Below are 18978 nucleotides of genomic sequence, written 5' to 3'. Positions count from 1 at the left end.
TTGCTTTCAATCAAATGATTTTAAATGTAAAGGCTACAGCTCTTTATTTAGCTCTTTTATTTTATTTACGGAATAAAGCATGAATTTTATTTAGTTTAGTCTTAGCTTTATTTAAGGGAAGCAAAATATGCTTTGCCTTTATCACTACTGCCAACAGGGTTATGTGCCCAGCGTCAACAGCTAATCAGTAATCGAGCTCAACTCAGCATTGAAGGAATGTAGGTGAAGAGGGCCGTTATCCACGAAAAGAAGCTCACCTGTCGTAGAAGTTTGTTCAAGTCGTTGTGCTCACACTTAATTGAAGATGTCATTACTACCTGAAGGTTTTGAGTTGTTAAACCATGACAACTGGGATCGATGGAAAGTCGACATGAAAATGCTGTTACTGGATAGAAATTGTTGGAGCTTCATAGAAGACAAAGAAGAAGAAATAGATAAAAGTGCAACAAGGCGTGAAAAGCAGGAGTTCACACTGAGAGAGAACAGAGCCTTCACTACATTATATTACGGAATTAAAGCTGAGTTCAGGCCGCTGATACAAGAATGTTCAAGTGGTAAAGAAGCGTGGGAAGTTCTACAGAAGCAATTCGAACTCAAAACAAGAGCAAGGATAATTCAGTTACTGGATGAATTTTTTAGTATTAGATATACGCCAAATGAAGAAATAGGATTATTCATCGCAAGGATAAGAATGACTGCAAAGAAGTTGGCTGAAGCTGGCCACAACTTGGCAGATCTTTTTAAAGGATTCCAGGCAATAAGGAGTTTACCCCAAGAATACTCCGGCATTGTACAGTTGATCTATAGGTCGAACGACGAAGATTTTACGCTGGAAAGGATTGCTGAAGAATTGGTAAGGCAAGAAAGCCGACTTCGCCAGGGAATTGCTGATTTAGAAGACAGCTAGCCCCCATAGCACAAAACATCCTCAGGATGTCCTATTTAAGTCGCAATATCCCGGGACATACTTAGGATGTCCTAAGGATGTTGATTCTCAGATGTCCTGAGGAGATCGTAATTTAACATCCTAAGGATGTCTTATTTAAGTCGCTATGTCCCGGGATATGACAGGATGTCCTGAAGATGTTGATTCTCAGATGTCCTGAGGAGTTCACCAATTTCACATCCTGAGGACATTCATTCTGCATTGTCCGGAGGACTTTCGTTGTCAAACATTTTGATGATATTTGTTCTCAAATTTACCAGTTTTAATTTTTTGACATTGCACATCTGAAACTTGCACATTATTTTATTTTTCATATGTATTTTACTAAGTTGTTTCTAAATGCTGTACATTAAAAATATTGACATGATTGATGATTTATTCTTGTTATTTTGTTATTAATTTTACTGCTATTTTTTCTGACGTTTTTAAAAATTTATTTAGTCATGGAAAAGATTTTTTTCAATGGATTAGCATTTTCTAGAATATTTGCAAAATTCTAAATAACATATATTTTTTTTATAAAAATGTATAAATTACATGTATAATTACTTACAGATTACAAACCCTACTACAAATATAGGTAAAACTAGATATAGATATATTTAATTAAGGAAACGATTTTTTTTTTTTTTAAATTTGGGTATAGAGACATTAAGTATTTTTTTGGAAGCAGGAAACATGAAAAATTAGCAACTGCCTTCGCCGGGAATCGAAGGACGGACCTCGGGAATACCGGCCCAGTGTGCAGAACCACTACTAAGGGAAGAGATGTCTTCGTGGAGGACTTTCTAAGGGAAACTGACTCGTATACACGTTACACGTGGGAAAAACCACGAAAACACCCATGCAGCCAGCCCGTTCGCGGGATTCGAACCTCGGATCGCACTACCAGGGTTCAGCGACTTTCGTTCGAGCAGTCGTGCGACCGCTCGGCCGCTGGTGGGCCGAAGACACGCTAGGAAAGCGGGAGAAATACCTCATATTACTTCTCTTTTTAAAGGCCGACTTTTTTTTAAGGGGATCCAATCACTAAATCCTGGGTGTGGATATACCTCATCCAACACCTTTTTAGTTCGGGCGCCACTGTAGAGACATTAGGATTTTTTTGGGAAGCCGTAGAGATGAAAAATTAGCAACCGCCGTGAATCGAACCACGGACCTCTGAAATACCGGCCCAGCGTGCAGAACTATTACACCTCGAAGGCACGCTAGGCAAGCGGGAGAAATACCTCATAAGGAAAATATTTTTTCTCTAATTACAGGACAGAAAATGTTTTTCAATCGCGCGATCTATTATTGATATTGAATTACAGTCGTGCGATAATTTCGCAGCAAAGATACATCTCTGATGACTATCCAAGATTCTAGAAACTTTGGTCTTATATAGAGATGGTCGTCTTATAGAAATAATGCTTAATATCAATATTTATTTATAATCTCAGAACTACTGGTCACTTTCAGAAGTGCTCGTTTGAGAGGCGATATTCTATATATTTATTTACTGATACTCTCAGATTCCAAAATTTGTTTATATTCTCAGAAATATTGGATGGAAGGTGGTCGTCCCATACATACAAAATTTTACATTTCATTAAAAGTGAATTCGGCATTATTTAACTATTTCCTTATTAATTAATTAATTAGACAAAGAACAAATTAGGAAATAGTACTGTTTATTACGGAATAATGCAGGAAGTTCTACAGAACTATATTCTTTCGCGTCATTGCACATTGTATCCGGCAAACTACTAGTTCCTCGTATTCTTCCGCAAATCCGTAAACATCTATCTGACAAAGAAATTCTTTGTATCTGATTTGAAACGAAATCCAAAATGGCTGCGCAATGAGGTTAACTTGTATGGATATTTTTTGTTGCATGAAAGGTAAGTTCAGTTGCAATACTTGTATGTTTACTTTTTTTGCTTTTCGAATTTATGTCATTTTGACAGTTAAATGTTTCACAGCTTTATGAATTGTTACCATTCTGTCGTGAATTACGTGTATCTCAATGGCTGGCTGTCTTTTCAAATATCTAATTTGCCCTGCTATCCAAATGTTTATGACTGAATTTTTTTTAGTCTAGTTTATGCATTCAGTTTCAAAATAATATGTGTGATCAGATTGCTTATTATTTTATTGCCGCAATAAATTTATGTTAAATAGTTTGAACAATTGTATAAAAATAAGAGTTTGCATTGTTTTGTCCAAAATATGTATGGTTGAAACATTATCTTTTGGGGGGTACTGTTCTCTTATCGGGACCAGAATCGGAAATGTATGAACTTGTGTTCGTAAGTATCTGCATAGATGTGTATATGTAGACACACAAACATACAAATATACAAGCATACATAAATACAATTCTGAACCCGGTCCTGATAACAACAGTACCTTTTTTTAATCTTTTTTGAATATTTTATAAAAGGATTAAGCATTTTTCAAACTGCATATCATTTTAAGATTCGACTTGCAGGAAGACAAAATATAGTCATTCAATCAAATGCTTATGATTGCTTTTAACATTTTCTCATAAATATTGTTTGCATTTTTATTGTATTCTAGATACTTTAGTTATGTAAAGTGAACATGAGAATACTAGGAAAGCTGAAGAATATGAATAGCTACCATAATACATGTATTTTTTCATCGAGCCCATTGTTTTAGAAACTAATGCACCATTAGTATATGCTGGCTTATTTTATAGTTATATGCAGTTTAATTTTATGTTCATGTTACTGTAGTATTGTCATTATAATAAAAGTATTGATAATTTTTGTTGAATCTTGCAAGTTGCCTAACATTCAGAATAATTACTACCGAATTTTACTGATAGGTTTTTTTGAGTTGACATAATCTGTCTGATAAATAAAATAAACTGGTGTTTAAATTATATGCATTTCTCTTAATGTTTCAATGAAAGTGAGATGGAAATATAAATGCTATCCAGAAAAGTGAATTCTTTTTGCCTGAAATAACAAACTGTACTAAATGATTAATGTTTATATCATTTTAGAAATGTCAATATTAAAGTTTCTCCCCCTTCTCTTCTTTGATTTTGAAATAATTTATAATAAAATAATATATGCATAAGTGTAATTAATGTAAAGTGTAATTCAGTAATATAATTTATTTTTACTGGTATTTTTATATTTCTTATCTGGGTTTTCTTTTGGTGTTAGAAGGAGGAAAAGACTGTAATGTTTTAATTAAGGAAATAATTAAAACATTACAGTCTTTTAAATAACACAGTTACAGTAATGTTTATTGAAGCAATGAGTACTGTGTGATTGCCAGTGATTGAATAATGTTAAAATGCATTGTTCATAAGGAAATTTGCTTAGATTTGTGTTATAGATTTTATTTTGACACAAGCTGAAATTTGAATTATTGGAAGCACTTTGAAAACCCGAATTATTTCCTGAATCATTAATCAGGCCAATATATAACATACAAATTTTCATACAAAATTATTTCTTTGAGCATATTATAAAGAGCTCATTTAATTTTATTATTTGTACAAATTTTAGACAAAAGTAGCATGTAACAGTTAAAGATTTATTGAAGCCTACTTGTTACTTGTGGTAACAATGAAGTGTGAAAGATATTGCCACATTAGCGAACATGACAATCATTGATGCTTAGTTTAGTAATTTAATAATATATTGAGAAATACTGGGAACTTTCAGAAGTAGACATTTCGAAAATGATGGGCTTGATAAGAAATTTACATGGTTTTATTATTTATTCTTTAGTTAAGAATGGATTTTAGATGTTCATGTGAAAGAATTCTGTTTAATTATATGTGAAAGAATTGTTAAAGTTTGGCATTTAAAAAAATGAATTAATAATATGCAATTATCTTTTTATTATACATATATTACTATATATTTCTAATGCGCTATGTAAATGTCAGTGCTAAACAATTGAGATACTATTGTCAGGGCAATCTTTTCTTATACATGAAAAATTCTGATACTTTCTTATCATCTGCCCTCACAGCTTCAACTTATGTTAAAACAGCAAGAGTATGCACACAATAATAGCAAACTATGAATATGCATACCACACACATGTATTTACGTGCTTTATATTTAATCTTTATTTCTGAATAGTATTCCATTGGATGAAAAATATGTGAATATTGACCCAATGTATATATTTTTGTGTGTGTGCATCCTAAAATTTCTTGTTTCTTATAAAGTGCTTATTTGAATTACTACTTGTGAACAGAGCAGTAGATATGAACCATAAACTAACCATTTTGCCAATTTTCACAGCTTTGCAGATAGTCAGAAAGCACCAAAATTTGTAATAATGTTAAGTTTAAATGATGTTCTATACTTTTGTGTTAATTTTTCTATTCTATTAATTCTATTACTGTGTTATCAAACTTTCTGCAGGAATTTCAATTGGTTAAGATGTTATTACCATGTGGAGAAGAATTTGGTTTTCAAGCTAGAAAAAATTGCAGCTGAAGGATTTTGTAGAAGGTCAGTCAAACTGGTTTTAGTTAATTATAATTTAATTTTGGGTGAAGAATTCTCAAATTTATTTATCATAAGTGTCTAAAGGTCTTCTAAATTAAATTCTGCTTGTTTTTGAAATTTTTCATGACATTCATTCTTTGATTATTATTATTATTTTTTTTTAATTTATTAACTTATATCCAGGCACATAATTGCATTTAATGCCATACCTTAAATATTGTAAAATGTTAAAATACATTTCACTTAAAAATGTGGTTGTGACAGTAAATTTTCTGTTACATTTAATCATATCTATAAACATTGGTATACATCATTTTTCAATAATCTGTATATTATTTTGTGCATTTCTTTTACATCCAAGATCTGGCATATGACTTGCTTTTCAAACTGATAACATGGTGTAATAATGTAATCTAATGGTTAAAGTTTACTATGGAATGGGCCAAATTTAATAAATTATTCTTTGATAGAAATTTATTCATGTGTTCAGTGTGTCTCATCTCTTTAAATTGCTAAAGTAAATTTTATGTACTTGCATTTAGGAATTTTGACTGTATCAGTAATTTTGTTTCAGTTATTATAACATGCAAGGGAAAAAATTCATTCATAGCTCTGTATTTAAAATTAGTTAATTAAAGTCCTTAATAAAGAGGGACGTTTTGTTGTTTAATGTCGATAGAGTTCAATTCAAAAATATGCCACATTAAGGGTTACTTTTTAACCTAATTTAAAATTTTCATTACTTTAACATGTCCAATAATTGTTATTTTAACTCCGATATTGTAATAATATCAAAATTCCTTACTTTTTGATAGGTAATCCAAATGTAAAACAAGAAAAGAAAAAATTTAAATCTAGAAGTATATTTATTTCATACCTTTAAAAAATAAAAACAACACAAGCACTTTTTACTGTCTATCTGCATAGTGTGGCATGTCCCGTAAGAAAATGCATGCACAGTCTTCTGATTTTCCCTTCGATTAAGGATTCTGTATATACTAGCATAAGAAATATATTTGTTAATGCAGTGTTATACATCAATATTTATAGACAATTATTGTGGCTATGTTTATTATAATTTTGTTCACTGTAATGGCTGGAGTGCCTAAACCATCATACTGTGTAAACAAAACTCAAATCTTCATCTCTGCATACTGCTCCACTAGTGTTTAAACCACTGAAATGGTGATTATGGTAGAACATCTTTGGTAAAAATTTACTCTACTGTAACCCTTGGCGAATCGTTTCTTTTTTTTTATATCAAGATTGTCACCTGAGAGGATCGGCACCAATTTCAAGGTGGCCGCTACACAAAACCAAAATAAGAAGTCAAAGACATACACAAATTCTGTGTTCATGTACACATCGACCTATTAAAACACAGAACTGCACAAACTGGGCATTGTGCACTGCCTTAACTTTGTCCATGTACACATTGATCTATTTTCACTTTAAGAAAATCAGAAAGTTAAAAATATCATAGTTACTAGAAAAAATTCGCCACTGTCTTAACACACAGACAACAAAAAATACACAAACAGAGAGGAATAAATTACCAAAAATACATATTCCCTAACATAAAAACATTAAACAACAAATCTTCTAACAAAAATTAACACACAGAGACAAAAAAAATAAACGAAACGTCATTTTTTTTAACATACCTTTTTTTTCACATGCATATGTTTAGGCTTCCCACCACCATCCTCCAGGTAAGCAATTCAATTAAATTTTTCGTCTCTTAGTCACCTCAGACATACTCAAACAATGGTACCCACACCAAAATAATAAATAGCATGTTCAAAATACAAGACCATACCACTTCCTTGCAACCAAACACAGCAATTGAAAAGAATGGTAAGAACCAAAAACCTGGGACCGTACAAAAGGTTTACTATTAAAAAAAGTAGCCCAAAACTAAATTTATCACTGCACGTTGGCAATATTTGCAGAAATAACTCCTTTTTATTGACAAACCCAAAGGCTACTTTTGCCAACATCATCAACATTAGGGTTACCGAAAAAATTATTTGACGCAATGGGCTTCCACATTTCACAAACAACCAATACCACTTTGCGATTTTTTTTCAGACAGAAACCAAGGTGTACCATACAGTAAAGATTAGCCACATCTTCATTTACTACTGTTACAAGTACTTCTTTGGTAAATTTCTGCGGTTAAATTCAAACGTTTAAAATTGCATTAACATGATCAGATTCAGAGTCACAGCTAGGGTTTTCAGGGCTCAGGGACAACTGAAGATTTCGCGCCCCCTACTGCTTGCCAAGGATGGAACACATTTAATTCTAAAATGTTCTAACATTAGTTTGGCGCCCCTTGGATTCTGCACCCGGGGACAGATGCCCCCCTCTAGCTACGCCCCTGATCAGATTTTATTTTCTGCACGTAGCTAACAATTACTTATGTGTTATCAGATAAATGTTACTAGATGCAGTTAATTATTTTTTACTTGCCACTCTCATGAGAAGTTTTTTTTGCTCCTGCAAGACTTAACTTTGTGTTGCAAAATAAATTCATTCTCACTCTTTTTGGACTTGCCTACACATTAAATTTAAAATAGTTTTATGAATAGGTAAGATGTGATTATCATAATTTTGTTTCTCTCTTTATCTTGGCAACTTTATATGTTGATTCAGTATCCAGGTTACCTACCAGTGGCTGATTGATAAAACTGCTCATATGTTCAGCTGGTGGTTTGAGTTTATTTTCGGACATAAAAAATTTTAAAAGGCATCCCCCATGTTTATTTTACTATAATCGAAAAATCAAATAATTGCTACTCTGTTTATAGGTACTAAATGTTAAAATATTTTAAATGCTTCCTTTAATTTGCATTCTAATAGTCACTTGTTTAAATTTAATTATGAATTATATTCACATATAGTAATTGTGAGTGTTTTTTTATTTTAGGTGCTGTGAAAGGCAATGACAGAGATCCAATTTATCAAGAGTTCTTATATACATAAGAATACATGGATATAAGATTGTTTTTCATGAATTCAAATAAAATGTGATAAATTGGATTAATAAAAACTATTTTGAATTTTGAAAAGTGTTTTTCCTCTGTTAATCATAATATAGTGCCATAAATTTCTGAATGTGTTTATTTTTCATCCAAATAAATAGCTTTACAAAAATTTGTCATATTAATAGATATTGCATAATTTAGCATTATTATAAATATTTATTATAGCAGATTTAGCTGAACTACCTTTTTAGTCTCTTTGCAGATGAAGTCACAAAGGTAAGTGGTTAGATATTTTTCTGTATTCCCCATTAAGTAATTTTATCTGGTAAATTACCATTACTTATATACTAAAGGTGAAAGAATAAGCTTTCCTTGAAGATACAAAAATTTGTAGATATTTCAAAAAATTGGTATACGTAAAAAAATTCTTAAATTGCCACATATGCGAAACTGAAAATGTTATATATGAAATAGTTCAGAAATATAAATATTTTCACTATTTTTTAACTATAATTCACTGCATTTGTTATATATAATCACAGTTTAAGGTAGCAGTGCTTTTCTCACTGTGATTTCTCACGTATTTTGATTCCATAAATACATGTACATAAATCAACGTATTTTGATTTCTCTTTTGAGACTGAATAAAAAATGAACTAAACATTCTTGTTGACATTGAGAGTTGAATAAAAGCTCACCTCAAAATAAAATGAATTAATAAATTTATGGAAAATTTTACATTGCATATATTGAGCAGAAAGAGTAAACTGAATATACTTAATGGAATTAATAATTGGTAGAGTTGATAGCAGAATAAAATGCCTTAATTGCATGGTAAACAGTAGATCTTTTGAAGTTTTTCTATGTTGCGTAAAATGCAGATTTAAATTTTTGATATTAATTGTCATATAAATGGCAATTACTGTTTTAATTTGCTCTGAAATGAATGGTTAGTAATAAAATTCTGGATGAGACAACCTTTAACATGCGCTAGAATTTACAAAGTTTAATTTGGTGCTGATTTCAACGGGTAAATTTCATTTTACTGAATTTTGCATAAAATAATACCAATGAACCATTGCAAATTATTTTCAGAACTTTTTTTTTTAATCTAAAAGGGCTATTAGTTTTGAAACGTGACTTCATATCGTCAGTCGTAAACTTGTTTCGCTTTTCATTCAAGTCTTGCCATTTGGCAAAATTTAACATATTTACCTTTGAAATCTAATATATTATTGACTAACAAGCCAAGCTATTTAAAAGCATTACACACAGTTCTTAACAATGCTTTTCTTAATTTTTAATCTGATAGATTTAAAATGCATTTAATTCATGATATATATAATTGAAAACATTTTAATATTTCTACATAATTACATGATATATTTCTTCATTTTTCAAATATATAGAAGATATATAACTTTCTGGTGTCAGTATCTTATAAAATGTTTTGCTATTTCCACTGCCCCATCTGTATTGATAATCTATGCATTCATAAACTCTTTGAGTGACTGCTAAAATCTGAGGCCATTCAGATTTTTTTTTTTTAATTGTGTGAGCAGAAAGATAGAATTTTAGAAGAGCTTCTTGAGTTACCTTTTGAATGATATAAAGAATTGTTAACATAATGTCAAATTTTTACAACTAAATATTAAATATATAAAAAAGCCTGCAGCATTCTCATGTTACGAAAACATATTTATTTATTCTGAGGCTAGGAATTGATTTAGTTTTAAAAATACTATTTATTCCTTTTAACAATTTCCCAACAGTGTCATCAAAACACTATAAATTCCTTACATGTTTTAAAGAAAGATGATTCATTTATGTAAAGATTATTAAATGGGTAATTTTATTCAATTTTTAATACAAATTAACTGAAATTAGAAACTGATTTTGTAAAATAATTTAATTATGAATAATTCAATTTGGGGGCTATTGGATGTTTAAAAATGATCAAAAGATTTTTAATATCTTAAAAATAAAAGCAAAATTTTCAGTTTCAATATTTTGTATTAATAATTCATTTTAATTTCCTTGCTTAGTTTTAATATATTCACAAATTCAGATTTAAAAACAAAATAAGTTGTATAAATATTTTCAACATTTCTGATTTTTCCATAGTAACCATAGGAGAACGATTTGAGACTATCTGTGTAAAAAAAAGTAGGTTTTAGATCATCACACCTTCACATACTTTCACTCGAATTTTCCTCTGTATATATACTGGGATGTGACACTAAGCAGTTGAGAGTATGTATTTAAGAGGTTAAAGGGATATTGTAACTAGTGTTTCAAATCCTGATAACATCCCATACGCTGTCGGTGGGACGTAGATAGGATGTCCTAAGGATATACTGCGATGTGACATTAAGCGCTCAGGAGGATGAGTTTAGGAGGAAATTGGGATATTACGGGATGTCCTGAGGATGTAGTAAGTAGGACTTTAAATCCTAATAACATCCCATATGCTGATGGGACTTGGTTAGGATGTCCTGAGGATATCCCGGGATGTGACATTAAGCACTCGGGAGGAGGTGTTTAGGAGGTTCGCGGGATGTCCTGAGGATGTGCGCATATCCCGCGAGCAACATTTTTGGGATATCCCAAGGATGTTTTTGTGCTATGTGGGAGGTAAGCGTGTTTAATACTATTAGTTTAAACATGGGGAAAGATAGAGTTGAAAATAAAACTAAATCTAAGAAAAAGATGGGGAATTTGAGAATAGGACCTTGCTTCAGATGTCATAAATTTGGGCACTTAATCACTCAATGTAAAGAAAATGTAAGTAAAAATCAGAAGTTTAAAATAGACGATAAAAATGGACAGTTTAAAGATAAAGAATTAATGTTAGTAGAAAATTATGTAACAACTACAGATAAAGGAGGTAACGCAGATAAATTTAATTCGGTTGTAGATACTGCAGCTACAACTCATTTCTGTAATAATAGAAATTTAATGACAAATTTTGAAGAAATAAACGATATACGTATGTCTTTAGCTGTAGGAAATTGTGAAAGTAAAGTACTAGGAAAAGGTACTGTCAAATTTGCAGTAAAAGTAGGCAATCGAATAAATTGGATTGAGTTAGATAATGTGTTGTATAATCCAAATCTAAGAAGAAATTTATTATTGGGAGCAAGGTTAGAAAAGGCTGGTGCTCATTTTGTGATTTCAAAAGGGAAGATGTGGATATACTTTAATAATTGGGATAGATTATGCTACGCTAAACGATATGACGGACTTTATCACGTAAAACCATTTATATATGCAACAGGTAAAAGGGAAGCTGGTTACGGTACAGAAATTGGAAAGTTAAATAAAGTAGACGATGCAATGCTATGGCATCGGAGATTTAGACACGTAAATTTTGATTATATTAAGAAAACTAGTAAGAATCAAAGCGGTAAAGGGTTACCAGAAATTGGAAAACCAATAGAGAGGTGTGAATCGTGCATTATTGCTAAATCTAGTAGAATAACTTTTAAAACTGTTCCGAAGAGATCGGATAAACCATTGCAGTTGGTTTATTTAGACGTTTGTAGCCCATTACCAGTTCCATCTAAGGGGGGGAGTAAATATTTTCTTGCTATTGTAGATGACTATAGTAGATTAGTAACAGTGTATTGTATGAAAAATAAAAATGAATCGTTCTACAACTTTAAGAATTATCATAGGCAAATGGAAAGACTGACAAATAGAAAATGAATAAGTATACGCACCGATAACAGTGGGGAATTCTGTAACAGGCAATTCGAAGGTTACTTAGCCGAAAATGGAAGTAATGTCGAACACACAAATGCGTACACCCCAGAAGAGAACGGTGTGTGTGAACGTTTTAACCGAACGGCATTAGACGCAGTTAAAGCTATGCTTAGTGATGGTAAAATGGGAAAAGAATGGTGGGCAGAAACACTTGGCTGTTTCGTACATACGTGGAACAGAGTATGTCATTAAAGCAACCGAACCCCTTATGAAATGTTCCTGAATAGAAAACCCAGTGTTGTTTATTTTAAAATATTTGGTTGTAAAGCCTATGTTGGCGTGCCAAAACAGATTAGAAATAAATTACAAATGAGGTGCAAAGAAGGAATCATGATAGGATATGCGAAGGAAACTAGGGGTTATAGGATATGGCTTCCAGAAGAACGCAGATTAATAGAAACCTGTAATGTGAAGTTCGATGAAATACTGAACGCAGCAAATGACATCCTGGAACAGAAATCAAAACCTAAATTTAAAAGACTAGAAGAATCTGATGAAGAACAGGAAATTTCTAGAGAAGAAATAAAGTTGTCAAATGACAAATCTACTCCGAAAGAAGTATCAGACTTAAACTGGCAAAGAAAAGCAGTTAAAAGGCCAGATGGAACACGTACAGATATATATTATTATGTAGAGGGAACAGACACCCGTTTTAGATCATATAATGATATTGAAAAGTATTGTGAGGCAAGAAATATTAAATATGAAAAAGATAAGTTCGATTTTAGTGGAAAAAACAAATACTCAGGGAAAGTTAATTTCATAGAGCAGGAGACTAGCTCTGTGTTTGAAGAGGCAAATTCCGTAGAAATAGTTATCCCACAAAATTTTAAAGAAGCAGGAAAATCAATAAATGCCGAAGAATGGGATAAGGCAGTAAAAGAAGAAATCGACACAATGAAGAAAAGAAAGGTTTGGGAATTAGTCGAAAAGCCAGAAAATAAAACTATAATAGGAAACAAATGGGTCTCTATATGCTAAAAAGAAATGAAAAGAATCAAGTGGTTAGATACAAAGCACGTTTAGTAGCACAGGGATTCAGGCAGAAAAGAGGTGAAGATTTTGATGACGTTTACAGTCCTGTAGTAAATTTTTTAATCATAAGAATATTTTTCACTATCCTGGTATGTTTATATGGATGGACTAATTGTCAGTTAGATGTAAAGAGCACATGTTTATATCCAAACCTAAATGAGAAAATATATATGACCCAACCAAAGGGATTTATCGAAGAGAAAAATAAAGTGTGTTTATTACACAAGGCCATTTACGGTCTACATCAAATTGGCCGTGAATGGTTTTGTGAATTTGAAAGTACTTTAGAAAATCTAAATTTTAAGAAAATACAATGGTGTAATTGTGTTTATAAGGGTTCAAATGTAATTCTCTTGTTATATGTAGATGATATTGTGATTTTTAGTAAAGATCAATATAGTATAGATAAAGTAATTTCACATCTGTGTAAGTTTTTTGATCTTAAAGTATTAGGCAAAACTAAAACATTACTTGGAATTGAATTCTTAGAGAATGAGAATGGGGTTTTTCTACATCAGCAAAAATATATCGAAGAAATTTTTGAAAAATTTAAACATTTCCAGATACCAATAACTTCACTTCCCATAGCTAAGGGCACTGTTCTTACAAAATTAGATTGTCCATCTACAAATGCAGAAATTGCGGAAATTAATACATTACCCTTTAGAAATCTGTTAGGATGTTTAGTTTTTGTAGCTAACAGGACAAGGCCTAATATTACAATTTCAGTGAATATCTTATCACAATTTCAGGAGAATCCTGGAATTAGGCATTGGGAAGCATTGTTGAAATTGCTTGGTTATCTCAATAGTACTAAATTATATAAATTAAACTTATCGAAGATTAAAGATCTAAATTTGTATTGTTATTCAGATGCTGATTATGCAAGTAATAGAGATGACCGCGTATCCATGGAAGCGGAGTATATCGCCTTATCTGAAGCAACGAAGGAATTAATGTGGACGAAAAATGTCTTACAAGATGAAATTTTAAAGTTTAATTTAAGAGAGTGTAAACTATTTTGTGATAATAAGTCTGCCATTGATTTTTCTAGATCGCCAATAGAAAATCGCTGAACTAAGCACATAGACGTAAAATATCACTTTGTTAGAAGACTAGTAAATGATGGAGTGTTTGACCTTGAATTTATCACCAGTAAATTAAATACTGCCGACTTATTTACAAAAGCAGCAACTGCTGTTAATTTAAGAAAGTTTTGTTTAGATGTTTTCAGTGTTTAAAGACAATAAATGTTTTCGTATAATGGAATTGAACTATGAACTTCTGTGCAAGTTTTGTTTTTGTCTTTGCATGAGGAAAAGAGGGCTGTTTGGTGGCTTTAGTTTTCCACATGCAAATTTTGATCGGAGGACAATCGGCGGCAAGGTTCTTTAATATACTAAGGTTAGGCCAGGAACGGAAAAAGCGTGCCATTGGTTGCTGGTAGTGACGTCACCCGGGAGACAAGATGCATCGGCCGACGCGTCTGCTACATGATTTTGGTAATGGAAAAAATGTAAACTAAAGCAAAATGATCATTTTATATGTGGTAGATACACCGGAAATACCGGGTATATACTTTCCGATTAAGTATTTTGTTAAAGAAAATGTTTATTTTATGCACAGAATTCGTACGAATGCTGAAAATAATTGTAAACATTAAATTCTTCTCGTAAAGGAAAGCATTAGAAAATGAAAAACGATATTTAAGTTAATTAAGGGAAATAAATATTGTAAAACAAGGTATTTTTCAATATTTTTTTGTAGTATTGTTTGCACTAAATAAATCTTGTTGAAAAGAACACATGATGGCATAACTGCTAAGACCATGGTAAAAACATAATCAAAAAGTATTATTCTATTTATTTTCATTGCTCATGCACCTTTTTTTAATACAAATGAACTTTGACATTCCATGAGAAATATATGATCGTGTTTTTCAGTTTAAATTACATATCTCAACCAAAAATCTATATAAAAAGATTTGACTTAACAAATTCATATTTAAATACCATAAAATTCTACAAATTTCTTAATATCCGTCATTATACTTTTAAATAGTATACTTATCGCATTCTTTTTAAAGTCACTTCATACTGATTCACTTCAGATTTTAGCAGAAGTGCATATATTTTCAGTATAATCTAAAAGTACTCTTATAATCCCTTACACTCCCAAGATTTCTATATAACATTTATCCTGACGTGATTATTTGCTATAGTAAATAATCTTCGATATTGGCATCCTATTCTTCCTTCCATACATTAAAAATGGAACAATTAAAATACATTTTCTTACACATATACGCACAATAATAATAATAATAAACTTGCCCTACATCTTAGTTTTGGCCCACCAGCGGCCGAGCGGTAAAGTCGCTGAACACTGGTAGTTCGGTCCGAATCCCGCGAACGGGCTGGCTGCATGGGCGTTTTCGTGGTTTTCCTCATGTGTAACGTGTATACGAGCCAGTTTCCCTGAGAAAGTCCTCCACGAAGGCATCACACCTATTACGCAGATAGCCCTAGTGTGCTTTGCCATAATTAAATACACCACCACATCTTAATTTCAATTCAGTCTGTACACAAATTAAATATTTTTAATTACTAATGTATTTTTATCAGGTTGTTTCGTAAAATACTTTTGTTATACTCGAAATATGTGTTCAATATTGAATTATTTTTCTTTTTCTTATAATTAAAAACAAGTTATATGGAATTAAAATTAAAATATATGCAGCAGTTAAATAACACTGAACAGAATGTTTTACTTACTCTTTCGCTATTTGTATTCTAGCATTATACACAGATTTGTTTTCCTTCAGGTTCAAGCATGTGTAAGTTACATCAATTAAATTACACCACACATACCTGTATGCATCAGTTAAATAACACTGAAGGAAATATGTCACTCACTCATTCGATGTTTGCATCATAGTGTGGTCGAGAAATTGTTCTTTCCTCACGGTGAGGAATGTATCAGTTTACTTAGTTCGCAAAGCTTAACCCAGACGCTGCTTCAATACATAGAATTACGTTTGGGATGTAAAGAAAGTAACCAAAACATGTGAATGAAGTTGGATACGCGGATTTATTAACTAATCATTCAGGTACTCAGTTTTGTTAAACATGACACTGAATTTAAATATCTCACTACGATGTAAGTCTCATACACAAAATGAAGATTATGATAAAAAATGATTTAAAATGAGAAATTTTTTCAATTTAAATGTAAAATAGCAGTAAAATGAAAAATAAATGTAAAATTACATCACAGTTATGTATGAAAACTACATAAATTCATTAAAAAATAGTTATTTTATCTGGTTGTAAAGAGTGTTTTCCGCCAAAAAACGTATTAACGTGTATAATTCTGACACAACGCTATAGCACAATTTGCCACTTCCGCCTAGGTATAATAGCAAATTAACAACACAAATCAAATCAAACTGTTGATGCAACGAAAGTAAACAAACGCCAAGAACTAACGCTGTCACCCACATGACGTCATGCGTATGTGGCATAACTTTCTCCCTGCACTGCGCATCGCTCTTGGGCCCCCCCCTGAATCGGCGGTAAGCTAACGTGGTTGCCGCTGATTGGCCGATGACGTCAAGATCGGCGGGTTGGCCGAGTATAATATATATGTACGCCGGTATCGGTGAATGTTCTTGTTCTCTTGTGTGATTATCAGTTAGCATTATGCTAGTTTGCTTTCAATCAAATTATTTTAAATGTAAAGGCTACAGTGTTAGCTCTTTTATTTTATTTACGGAATAAAGCATGAATTTTATTTAGTTTAATCTTAGCTTTATTTAAGGGAAGCAAAATATGCTTTGCCTTTATCACCTTTGACCATTTTTTACTCAGTGTGCTATACATTAAATCTGCAGTCGGCATATTTATTACAATATAAAGTGCTTATGATTTGTGTCACACCAAAATACCTAAAATATAAAACATTTTTCCACAATTAAATGATTTCCCGAATTTCTTGTATTCTGGCCTAACTAATTTTTCAGAGATTAAATTTCTATTAAATCTATTTAACTATTCATTTTTCTATTTAACCATTTCCATTAGTTTATTTATTTTTTCTATTATTTTTCCATTAGTTCTATTTAACTATACATTTTAATTTACTGTATTAATATCCAAAATATACATATTTTGTTTGTTATTTCTTCATTCATTATTTAAATTTTTGTTGTATGAATCTATGGAAAATTTTCTACATTTTTAAAACTGCATTTTGGAAATTTTGAAAGCTGCCTGATAATGCTGTATCACTAAATCGCATTACATTTACAATTTTTAACCATTTATCAATTGAACATTAGCAGTTAATTCTTTTACTGTTATGTATTTCTAGATGAGTAGATTCACATATAGTTTTTTTCAGGAAAACTGAGAGTTCAAGATTGGAAAATGTCCTTTGTTAAATTAGAACCATGAGAGCAATTGTCATATGACCAATTGTTCTTAAACAAATATTTTGTCATGCGTTCTTTCCAACTTAGTAAAAAAAGAGATCCAAAGAACAATATCCCCTTTCACTATGAAATCATAAAACAATAAAATAAAAAACATAAAACTTCTATTAATATTATGGCAAAGTGGATGACTATGTATCAGATATTACATAAATTTAAAAGAAGGCAACTCACTACAAAGGGCAAGCCGAAGTCCAACTTCTACATTTTTAATGCAAGGTTGTAGAACGCCAGGAGTGTCATATAAATAGATAAGTGGTTCATCTGATATCTAGAAAGGCATTTTTGAACATAATAATTATTTCAAACAAAATTCATTTGCTTTTATTCTAGATAAAAATTTTTTACAGGAATTAAAATCCCAAACTTTATTTAAGCTGCAATTATTATTTAAAAATGCAATTTTTGAATTCGAAATGCAAGTCAATGAATTGAAAGTATAAGAAGAATAAAAATGGAATAAAAGTAACAAAATTAAACACTTATTACAAATAAAAGAAAATAAACTTTCAAATATGTCTTTAATGTCCAACTAATTCGTGCATATAAAAAATAATTATATATAAAACTGTTTCTAGTTAGTTGGCAGATTTCAAAACTAACAGTTTATTCAATTAAAATATGTCTCAGTAATTCATTTTTGATTTGAAACTTTAAAGTTTACATTTTAAAAAGTTCAAACTATTTATTCAAATAAAGCCAAAAGATTTAAAATATCAAAATTAAATTTATCAAGAAATTTTGCTAACTTTTTTCTTCAGATTATGACAACTGATCAAAGTTATTACAACTAGTCTTTTTTTTTTTTTTTTTTTTCCCCTCCAATATGTTACTTTAAAAAAAAGGTAGAATAAAGCCTTCTGAAACCAATTTGTTTCAGATTATAGCAGAATTGTATTTCCAACAGTTCATATTAAAAAATATATTGGGGATACAAACTAATTCACAACTCTCCTAAGTAAATAAGCGTGACTTTATTTTTAAACTTGCATTTTTTACCCACTATGCGAATGATTATCGTGTTGAAAAAAAAAGGGGAAAAAAATTAATAAATAAAACTGGTGACAATACAACTTTACAAAATAGTACTCAACGTAAAATGCTAGCATATCAGAAGTAGCAATGTTTTTTAATTTCAAATGAAAAACATGCTCATCATGATAAAAAAATTATTCTGTTTTGGGGTATAGCTTTTCAGGCTGCCTGGTATTAAATACATGAATAAAAATAAAATTAACTTTTGGTTATTTAAAACCGCAACTG

The 18978-nt window shown here is 31.0% G+C and overlaps 1 protein-coding gene and 1 long non-coding RNA gene across 7 annotated transcripts in view; one reads left to right on the top strand and one right to left on the bottom strand.

Annotated features, from left to right (window-relative positions):
* Positions 1-18978, bottom strand: part of LOC118201509 (mitochondrial GTPase 1) — a 131376-nt gene that overhangs the window by 21425 nt on the left and 90973 nt on the right. For all 6 annotated transcript variants that reach the window (XM_085825287.1, XM_085825286.1, XM_085825284.1 and 3 more), the window contains one exon: positions 17890-17986. In XM_085825287.1, coding sequence (XP_085681413.1) covers positions 17890-17986 — 97 coding nt within the window. The remainder of the gene's footprint in view (positions 1-17889; positions 17987-18978) is intronic.
* On the top strand, positions 2617-8507 carry LOC146995041 (uncharacterized). The gene is made up of 3 exons (XR_015043486.1): positions 2617-2829; positions 5347-5436; positions 8366-8507. It is a non-coding gene; the product is annotated as an uncharacterized LOC146995041 (long non-coding RNA).

The sequence above is a fragment of the Stegodyphus dumicola genome, chromosome 10 (assembly GCF_044657685.1).
Source record: "Stegodyphus dumicola isolate Sdum_Otavi_A_Nest chromosome 10, ASM4465768v1".
NCBI classification, from domain to species: Eukaryota; Metazoa; Arthropoda; class Arachnida; order Araneae; family Eresidae; genus Stegodyphus; species Stegodyphus dumicola.
The sequence above is the reverse complement of the archived record's forward strand: the minus strand, read 5'-3'. Positions and strand labels throughout refer to the sequence as shown.